The sequence below is a fragment of the Ptychodera flava genome, chromosome 12 (assembly GCF_041260155.1).
Source record: "Ptychodera flava strain L36383 chromosome 12, AS_Pfla_20210202, whole genome shotgun sequence".
NCBI classification, from domain to species: Eukaryota; Metazoa; Hemichordata; class Enteropneusta; family Ptychoderidae; genus Ptychodera; species Ptychodera flava.
In genome coordinates, this window is record NC_091939.1 from 9,190,201 (window position 1) to 9,201,411 (window position 11,211).

Here is an 11,211-nt window from a genome sequence, read left to right on the forward strand (position 1 = left end):
GTCTTTTCTTCATAAGAGAGAGAAAGTTCCTAAAATAAGCGACTACGCTGAAAATGTAATTCCCCTGTATAGCCTTGACGATTTCCGACAACACTTCAGATTATGCAGGACGACATTTGAGATAGTGTTCCAGAGCATTGCTCCCAATCTTACGGTAGCAAACAACGGAGGACACCTGCCGATAGAACCATCGAAGCAGTTTTTGATATTTATATGGTATATTAGCAACAGGTCCGTATGCGAGATGTTGCTGAACGGTTTGGTGTGTCTAAGTATACCGTCCACTTCTGCTGCAAGAGAGTAATGATGTTTTGTTACCTTTAAAGGTATGTGTAGGAAAAACCCTTATCGAGGGACTGGTCAGTTTCTTCGGCGGGGGGGGGGGGGGCGCGTGGATTCATTCAAACGTTAGAATTGACATTTTTAAGTTCTTATCTTACAACTGACACGACAACAATTTCATTAAAACACAGAATGACTGAATGTTTAAAATATAAGCCAAAATTATATATATATATATATATATAGAGAGAGAGAGAGAGAGAGAGAGAGAGAGAGAGAGAGAGGGAGAGAGACTGAATTACTGGTATTCAATTTATGTTCCGCCTTTTGTTTTACCTTTGTCTAGCGCGGGGTGGGGGGTCACCCTATTTTTGAAAGTTGGAATAGGGGAGGTCACCCTGTTTTTGAAAGTTGGAATAGGGGGTCAGCAACTTTTTGACGGCAGAAAATAATCCACCGCCCTCCTCCCCACCCAGGCCGAAAAAACTGACCAGTCCCTAAATTGATGAGGGCGCCATTTGATGAGGTATAAATAAATACACTCAATTAAATAGGTAGACAGACACTAAGTAAATTATGTTTAATTCAGTCACTCTTGAGTATTTGTGTTGTATATCCATAGACAGTCGAGAAAGCATTCTCCACTGTCTTTGGTATATCCCACTGAATAATTTCTGGCTTGTACAATGACAGTCCTTGCAAAATTGACCAGGTCAAAATAGAAATGTATGTTACATGCACACACACACACACACACACACACACACACACACACACATATATATATATATATATATATATATATATATATATATATATATACACGTTTGTGTGTGTTTGTGCATGTGACATACATTTTTATATATATATATATATATATATATATATATATATATGTGTGTGTGTGTGCGTGTGTGTGTGTGTATACAGTGTGGAAATGTATTGTTAGAGAAACTAATAAAAAAAAATCACACAACTATATCTGATTGTCTGTATTGGTCATTTTTGAAGCCCAAAAATTGTAGTGTAGTGACAATCATATGTAGTTGTGTGATTTTTCTGATTAGTTTTCTCTCTCTCTCTCTCTCTCCCTGTCTCTCTCTCTCTCTCTCAATCTCTTTATATATATACAATTTTGGTTTAATTATTTCTACAGAATAAGATCATTCAGTGGCCTCATAATGACAGGATGGTTGGAATCGCAGCATCAATTCAGCAAGAGAGGCATTTACCAAACGTAGTTGGTATAATTGATGGAACGCACATCAGAATAACAAATCTTCCAGGCCAAACTGATGATTATATCAACAGAAAAAGCTATGCTTCTGTTCAACTCCAGTTGGTTGTTGATGATCACTTGATCATCAACGATGCCTTTGTTGGATGGCCTGGTTCAACTCATGATGCACGGGTGCTACGGAATTCAGAATTATACTCATCTGCAGCTGAACTGATTCCTGAAGGCATGTACATCATCGGAGACAGTGCATATCCCCTGCAGCCTTGGTTGTTGACTCCTTATCGAGATACCGGTCACCTGACACCTCCTCAAAGAATTATAATAAAATTCTCAGTTCAAGCCGTCAAGTTGTGGAGCGAAGTATAGGACACTTGAAAGGGCGTTTTCGCCGATTGCAAGAAATATCTAGCCCCAGTATTTCCACAGTGTGCAAGCTGATCATGTGTGGTTGCATCTTACACAATTTTTGTATTTTGACAGATGATGACATAGAATCATACATTAATCTAGATGCTGTTGATGATGCAATAATTTTGAAAATATTTTCCACAATAATTTAGACGCTGGATCGGTTCTTCGTGATAATATTGTTGCAATTATTCAATAAAGTACTTGATTGTGTATTGGTATGAAAAAGTTTCATGTGAAGTTTTTGAAGTTCCACACATTCTATCACTGTAAAAGTTTAGAAATAAAAGCTGCTTTATATTTCCTGTAATTATTTGTCCTGGATCTTTGAATAAAGAAATATCATTTTTTCGGTTGAACTTACACAGACATCAAATTTCCTAAAAGGTGACTTGTATGACTAATTTTATCATTGCTTTGAATAAACAATAAGCATATTCCTTGACTACTAATGGTATAGCACTGTGTGTAAATATAAAACAAAGGACACATCACAATACTCAGAACGGTGGCCACAAGTCTACTGTGACAGAACATGTATTCAGTTTCACAAGGTCATTGATATTTTAATGTTTGAATAAATTATTATGACCTATACAAAAAAAAACTAGAACAAAGCAGCCTGGTACTTTATGTAAGAATTTTACATGACTGATACAGCTATATTCTGAAATTCACTGGTGTAATAATGACAAATCGATGATATGATTGGTTGATGAAATAAAAGACATGAGATGCAAGATACACACTTTCTGTTACTTTATTGATCAACAATAATGCATTGTTTACAAATTTACATCTTAACTATAATCTAAAGATGGAAAATGTTTTGTTAATAGATTATGATTGAAAAATCTCTTTGATAAAAAAATTATTTGTCACATGAATTGACAATGGAAATTTCAAGGTATTAATAGTACCTGCATGTCAACTTCATTGAAATTAATCTTTAATCCACTTGGAATCCATCTGTAGCCACAGTTACTTCAGACAACAGTGTTTGAACTAGTGTTCTGGTATGAATGGGACTGACTATTAATCACTGTTTGTATTATTAATTGATAATTCAATAGTCTTCTACAGGAAAATGACAAAAATTGACAAAAGCTCTTTACAAAATTATAATTAATGGTACCTTACATATATTGAAATTTATAATTACTTTGCTCACGGTTTTGTTTACAGTCTTGTTTCTTAGTGTTGAAATAGTGTTGAAATTCAAAATATTAACAAATAAAGCTGTAAGTTTAAAGTGGTATTGCATCAAAAATAGTCAGTTTTGCAATTAGACATTTCCATATAATATTAGGCCAAAAAATTCGAAAATTTGAAAGACTTTGTGAAGTCCAGTGTATTCCGAGCAAGAAACTTTACTTAATAGACAGAGGACATAAAGTCACAACTGCTGTCGCTTTAACAAATATAACTAACTGTTTATAAATGCTGAACAAACTATACAATTTTGACGATGTCAGTTTTTCCAGCATATATTTCATTTTAAAATTCTACTCAGTATTACTAAATGATCTTTCTGTTCCTTTAGGAAGTTTACAATGACCTGAGCTAAAAACATAATGTTTTCTCCTGCCCCTTGATTGCCAAGTATAAATGATGAAAAAATCGACAAGAAAAGAGTTCCATTTAGTTGCAAAGGTGCAAGAAAAACATAACTTGTGTTATATGACAGTAATATTATATAATCTGGGCATTCCCACACAAGCCATTAAAGCCCCACTAGCTGTATCTTTTAGCATTATTTCTATGATTTCACTTTTGAACTAAAATACGTTTGTGAGAATGTAGTAATTTAGGTGTGTGTATACACTTATTCTTAACTACCCGCTAGGACTGTATATACAATTTTGAACAAGGTAACCGTAAAGATTACTACACTGCGAGAACAGCCCATTGGGGAAAGCGAAAACTGTGCACATGGATAATGTGTAAATCTGCACAGAAATCTTCACATAAACTGCACAGAGTAGTCCAATGTAATCGACAGGGGTGAATGTTTTCAAATGAGACATTGTATACTCTTTTTTATTCATAATATTATCAATTTTTGACCGTTAAAATTTGAAATTACTTGTCAAATCTTTCACAGAATGGTTTCCTACTCCTGTGATAGCCAATATCCCTTCAGAGTTTAGAATTCAGAGAAAACAAGAGAGAAAGGAAGATATTTTGAGGTCAACAAAACTGCTAAAACAGAAAACATTTTTCATTGTTATTGCCTGAGCTTTTGTTATGATCAGTAGTATTTTTTCCTTCTTAAGACACAGGTAAGTACTAAAACTGTAAACTCTAGCATATTAAACTTGTATTAACATTGAAATTCTGTGTCTTGTTCTCAAGCCAGAGAGAAAGATAATGATGATATGGATCAACTACAGATAAAACACATATTTCTGCCAGTTGTTTTTTCATGTACAGGGATCAAAGTTAACTAGCAAGCAAAAGAGAATTTATATATACAAAAGTGACAATATACCAAAGGAGTATAATATAACAGAATGATTATTCCTTGCCTTCATTTTACCGGTAAAGAGGAACAAAAAGTTAAAAGGCAAGAAAACAAGAATTTTGTTTTTGTAACAATAACAGTGTTCTACAAGATATAACTAATTATGATTTACTTTTTGTCTATAATGTCAAGCAATCGATCAATCTAGCCATTTTTTTCTGCATGTAGTTTTCTTTGCAATTCTTCCTGTCTTGCTATATTATCTTTTTGTTCCTCTTGAAAGGAAGTCAACCATGTCATGAGTTGACCTACATTTGAACGCTTGCTTCTGCCTCTTGGTTTTGAGGGTGTGGCATTGTCAGTGTGATCCACCACAGGAGCAACACTGTCACCTTCACCAGCTTTAAGTGATGACTCAATGGTATAATCTGGGCGTGTACTTGGTTTGTTCCCATACAGGCGGTTGAACTCTTCATAAAAGAGACATGTTTTTTTGTTGTTGCCTGTATGAGAATTGTGATCAACGGTGCTCTTGTACTCTCTTTTAAGGCTTTTCCATTTGTTCAGACACTGATCAGCAGTAAAAGTGTAACCTCTATCCTTCATCTCATTGTTAATTTCATTCCATAGCTGTTTATGGACCTAAATTCCAAAATAAAGAAAGATTGCATTATCAATATTTTATTAAGATTATCATATCATTCTTCTATTATTACATGTTACTAGCTTGCCATAAACTGAAACTATTTAGAAAAGGGATAAAGGGGTTTCCTTTCTATGCAATCCATTCTCAATTTCTTGAGCTCAAATGATTGTTTCAATCTTTCCTTGAAATTCCATACTTTTAGATTAAAAATACATCAAGTCCAAAAATATTAACCAGAACAGAGAAAACAATGGCATTATTTCCAGAATTTACCTTGATGAATAAATGTCCAAGGGTCAGCTACAAGTGTAAACTGTATTATGTGATTTTCAAAGCTTTAAAAATGTTGAAAAATTCAAGTAATTTCATGGAACCTTCTATTTTCTAAGTTGTAATTACAGACTAACAGACAGTACATTAGATAAGTTTGACACATATTTTAATTGTGTTATTGCTTGCCATGCAAAAGTAAAACTACATTTAACAGCAATCATGAATTTATTTAAATTTATATTATGGTTGCATCATTGTTAATACACCCAACTCACTTTATGCTTATGAAATTCCTCATCCTTGTTAAGTCGCAGTTGTACAAGAGTTGTTGATGCCCCCTTTGGCCATTTTGTTGGTGTTTCAGTTCCAGGAACTTGAAGTTGATCACCGCAGATTTGAGTTTCTTCTGCTTGATGAGGGCTTGACTTGTCAGTCATAATTTTGCTGGATACATTTGTTGGCTGTGTAGTTGCACTGGTAGCTGTACATTTGGTTCTTTCTGTCTCTTCTGCTTTCTTATAATTTCAAGCAGGTATTTTGAATCTAATAAATAATAATGGATATTCAAGATCATTTTTTAAAATTATGAACAAAAGCTAGTTGTTTGAAAATATGTAAAATACAAAATGAAGTGTAACTTGTTTGACATATAGGGAAAAAAACTTATTGCTACTTCTGAAACATGTGCAAGGCTGCTATATTTATGCTGATATATGTCTTATTAAAATCACAATGCATGAATGTATTGAGGACAGCAGGGTGAAGAACAAGAAAAACGAGTATAACAGATATGTTAAACCATCCAACATTTTGAAACAAGATGCACAGAGATACCCGATCGCTCCCGGATTTTGCTTTGCCCTGTGAATATTTTAAAGTTTCGTCAACATCTTAACACTGATACAGGGACCCCAGTTTTCTCGAGGGTCTATGCTGATACTCACCATTCTTAAGTTTTTCAGCAGTCTTGCGATCCGATCTTATCGTATATGTCTTCTCGTTATGCACAACTTTAATGTCTATCAATCCATCGCTAAGAAAGTGAGTGAAAAACAAACCACCGAGCATTTACAGACAGGCAAAAATAACAGTTCACTCTCGTTTGTTTTCACCAATGAATCCCGAGTATCAAGATATTTATTAGCACTTTTAACACTGTCAATATTCATGGTTGTCAATGCATAATTATAAAGTCTTGGTATGTTTACAGGATTGCAAGTTGCACGGCTCGGCGTCTGCTATACAACAAAATAAAAACATGCCATTCTATAGCAGTTTCTTTAATTTTCTTCCTCGTAAAAACAAAGCTGACAGGAACACTGTGCATTTCAATTATTTTATCTAGCTGACACATTTTTTAAATGTATTTACATCGCTTTTACGAAAACTGTTACAATACCTTTTGGATGTATCGCCGTTTGACGCCATCTTGTTCTCGTCTGCTCCCAACTTTTGCCAAGAGTGTGATCTCGACCCGAGAACACCCCTCTGCAATTTTCCGAACCTTAGCCGAAGCTATTCGGGTCGTTCTCGAGTCAAGAACTGCGCACCCAAACGCACCCAAAATAAGAGACTCTCTCAAAACAAACGATTTATGAGATCACACCATAAGTGGCGTTCTAAGCGCCATGTTTGAAAAACGGGCACTGAGTATGAAGTACGCAGATGGCTTCGGACGTTCCCGATGATCAGGGACAATCGTTGCTTTCCCAGCGAACGGTGTTTAATCTGAAAGAAACCGTGCGAAGACTTCAAACGGTTGGGAATAGAATTGAACCGACTAACCTCCTAGTAAGTTCAAACCAACGGTGTAAAATCATGCATCGTTTACCATTACGTTCTTGAACGATCCGATCACCATGTAGCGCCAGAGCTGTTTATTTTAATACCCATCTCAGTTTTAACGTAAACATAGTGTTTTTCTCAGCACCATGAAGTTTAAGCTGCCGCTCCAGTTTGTATCTGTGACAGAAATAAGCATCCATCGTGTGAGCTCTGAAAATTTGTAAACAAACATATTGTCAGGTCAAAGGTGATTATGGAGGATGTTCGTTCAAAATCATCCGCGTGCAACAAACAGCAATGCACATTTTACCTGGCCTCAGACAACTACCACATATTGCAGATTTTTGTCTTAGATTTTACACATTCCCTGGACTTCTACAATCTATACACAATTCCTCCATTATGAAATGACTAATATCGATGAGATTTTCTCGATATCAATGATTATATAGTAATCATCACTAAAAATTCTGCATTTATCTCTGGTGACGGTAATGCATACGATCCCAGTGGCACAGCAGTACACAGGGTAGCATTGACCCAGTCTTTACCATTGCCTTTGGTTAATTCTTGGTCAATAGATGAAAGCAATCGATAACAGGGACAGTTGACAGGAATCATTCACTTGTTACATATTTCTCTTCTGCTGAGATGTCAAATCAATTTGTAACATTTCACCCTTCCCATTGGCTGGTAGGTTGTTGCTGTTGAGAGGTACCAGGTGGATGGTAATTTCTATGTGGAGACTGGCCGATCAGAGAATGATCAGAGTCACAGCTATGACATCACACTCTCTGATGGAACTCACCTCATCAAGTGCATACTAGCTGCAAAACTGAACATCGATGTCCAACAGAACAAGGATGTCCAACAGAACAAGGTAATTGTAGTGTTTCAACACTATCTCACATCTGTTCACTTCCATCAAGTAAACATCCTTGAGTCAATATACTGACTTGACAATCACATTCCACAGATTAAGCATCCATGATGTGATATGTTACAGTCTTTACTATTAGACAATAAAGTAATCAGTTCTAGTTTAGACATCAAGCCTACAACAGTGTCTGTCTGTGTGTCCACACACGTTACACACACACACACAGACAGTGTTTTCTCTGCATGTTCATTGAAACCTTAATGAAAGGGGCACTTTGTGCCCTGTTCATCAAAATTAGGGGGCAGGCTTGGCATTTTAGGGGGCATTTACTATGCTAATGCTAGAATTTTCCACAATTCAATTATTGATACAGTGTTTCAAGTTCTGCTTTCAAAATTTATCAGTATCAAAACATTAACATCAAATTGCACTAGTACTATAGTATCCATGAAGACTGAACCGCAACTACGTCGTTGGCTGTTCTTTTCGATGCGTACCACATCATGCACGTCACCAAAGCTGAATGACAGGTGATATTTTGTCATTCCGAGAGAGTATTATGAGAAACAACAGTAAATGCACAGGTTACTACACTGTGTGCTTGGGACACGCTAATATATTGGACGTCTTTGCTTGCTGTGTTTTATGCGTGATTTCAGTAACGCTGTCAGTAACTTTTTAAGGGCAGACAATGGCTCGAAATGCTCAATTTGCGCAATTGCGCAGTCAAAAGAAAACCCTGCAAACACATCACAGTAACGAGAGTCAATGTCATTTCCATGGGGGATAGTCTGTATCTCCAGTGTTTGAAGTCATAAAATCTTATTGCGTGATTGTTTTGCTGTCATTGGAGGGATGTAAACTTATCTCTGAGCAACAATATTAAATTTATATACAATGCCAAAAGTTGCACTACTACCGTGCATAGGCTCTGATGACAAAATGTTATTGTTGACAAATGAATTTAGTCCAGACTACACATGGATGTGACAAAGCATGATATACAAACAGTTTACGTACTTATAAAAGTCTTTTTGTGTGATCTTGTCTCCTGTGTACAGCTGTATGCTGGCTGTGTGGTAAGACTGCTGGATTGTAAACTACACTACAATGAAACCAGTCTGAAAGCTGAAAGCTACCTCATCATAGAGGATCTGGATTGTCTTCAGATAGATGTACCTCATTTACAAACAGGTATGTGTTCTTGCATCTAGCTATAAGGTGAGCCTTTCGCTTTGTTTTTCAAGATTGACTATTTAGCAACTGCCCGCAGATCAATCTCCACACAGAGATTATAGCACAGCGTGCATAATTCTAACCTAGCTAGAGAGTCTCTGAGTTGTTGACTGCACACCCCCACACTCCCTAGCTACGTTACAATTATCCATTCCACCACAATATCTGTGCAGAGATCACCAGTAGATGTGTTTGTATGGTAAACTTGCGTCTTTTCCAGAACCAGAAATAACTTAAGTCCCAATTGTTATAAATAAGTGTGACAACTTCTTTCATAATGCAAAATGAAACTTCATGTGCTTTCAAAAAATACTGTGATTTACTTCCTACAATTATACTGTAAACCCTTCTATCATCTTTGGTGTGGTCCCTATTGTCATCAATGGAGTAGTCAGATCTACACACCATGGTAGAAGGGATAAAAGGAGCTGTGTACTTACCTGTGAAGCATACAGATCTTGTGATGAAAAAAAAACTGCATACCTTGATGTCCTCACTCAACTTCTTGTTTATTGAGATGTCACTGTGCAGGTAGCCATCGCTGTACTTTTGAAGTCAATAATGTGGAGAGGGGAAAGTGGTGAGGGTGGGGGGTTATGCCTGCAGTTAATATTATCTTCACATTGACAATATGGCTATCTTTATCGCTCAGTTATTGAAACACTCTTTAAGGATGGGGATTCAGCCAAGCAGTTTTGACTGTGATGTCTTCGCTAGGTGACCGGGTGTCGTATATTATGGGTTTGAATCCCGTCGAGAATCCACTGAATTTAACACAATCCTCATTCAATCTTTATCCTTTTTAAACTTATTTTTTACTGTTTTACATTTTAAACATTTCTGTCCCTAGATTCAGTAACATTCTGGCCGGGTGCCAGCAGGCATGAGAAATCCAATGAGCCGCTGGCAGTGAGCAGGGAATGCTACCTTGCATTGTGGAATGACAGTGATCCGTATGGAGATCCATGGAATACTGAAGGTGAGTCATCGAAGTCACAGCTGATGAGATCTCCATGGTGATAGACTTTTGTTTTAATGTTTGCCCCTGCATGTCCATGACTGATGAATTTGATTTTGAGAAAATTTGAAAAACTGTTTCAAGAAGAAGAAGTATGATCAGTTGACTAAGTAGAATATATTATTTGACAGCTACAGTTCAATTCGGTTACAAGGGCGAAATTCATGGAAATCATCTTGAATATTTAGCGTTTATGGAATACATCACAATTTCATGTTTTCAAGTTCCTTGTTTTTGTACTGTGTTACAAAGATGCCAAGTCATCGATTGCCCTTTGTATGATACTACAGTACTGTACAGTCAACTTTAACTTTATCAATGTCTTTCTGTTTTCAGTCATCCCAACAAAACTGCCAAACAGAGCCATTCCATCAATAACAAACATTGGGAAAGTGGTTGAGAAGTGGCAGAGAGTTAGATTACAGAAACCCTATCCGCCAATCCTTGGTAGAATACTCAGTAAAGCTAGACTCCATTACTATGGTAAACCATCAAGACTCAGAGAGAAATGGCCGTATCAGGCAGGTTTTGTTCATTTATTTACTACATTTGCATGTTATGCTTAAATGGAGGCATAATTGCAGTTGTCTTTGTACTTATGAGGTGTGAATCTAATGATAGACAGTGGAGGGGGAAGCCCCTCCACTGTCTATGAGGTGTGAATCTAATGAAAGATTTTCATTGGTAAGTATTTGTAGCATCACAATCTATAATCTGGGTAGGGGACAGATATTTGGACTCGAACGTTTACAGTACCTTTTTTATCTACCACTTTTGAGGGCTTACTTTGATGCTCATGGAATGACAATTTTGTGATGGATTTATACGTAGAATGCTTGCTTAATGATAATGGTATTGACAAGGGTGATTTTGGATAAAATGTTGATTTCATTCAAACAGGAAATGTTTAAGTAATGTTCAGGCAAAGTTTCATAAATTATCTTTTGATAGGTTTATTTAGAGATAGCTGACAGTACTG

At 36.3% G+C, this 11,211-nt stretch overlaps 1 protein-coding gene across 1 annotated transcript; it reads left to right on the plus strand.

Moving 5' to 3' along the window:
- The first annotated feature begins 6,903 nt into the window (after positions 1-6,903).
- On the plus strand, positions 6,904-11,150 carry LOC139144910 (RPA-related protein RADX-like). The gene is made up of 6 exons (XM_070715736.1): positions 6,904-7,104; positions 7,796-7,958; positions 9,038-9,172; positions 10,065-10,193; positions 10,569-10,835; positions 10,889-11,150. The coding sequence occupies exons 1-5, from the start codon at positions 6,979-6,981 to the stop codon at positions 10,796-10,798; spliced, it is 783 nt and encodes a 260-aa protein (XP_070571837.1). The 5' UTR covers positions 6,904-6,978; the 3' UTR covers positions 10,799-10,835; positions 10,889-11,150.
- Positions 11,151-11,211: the final 61 nt, after the last annotated feature.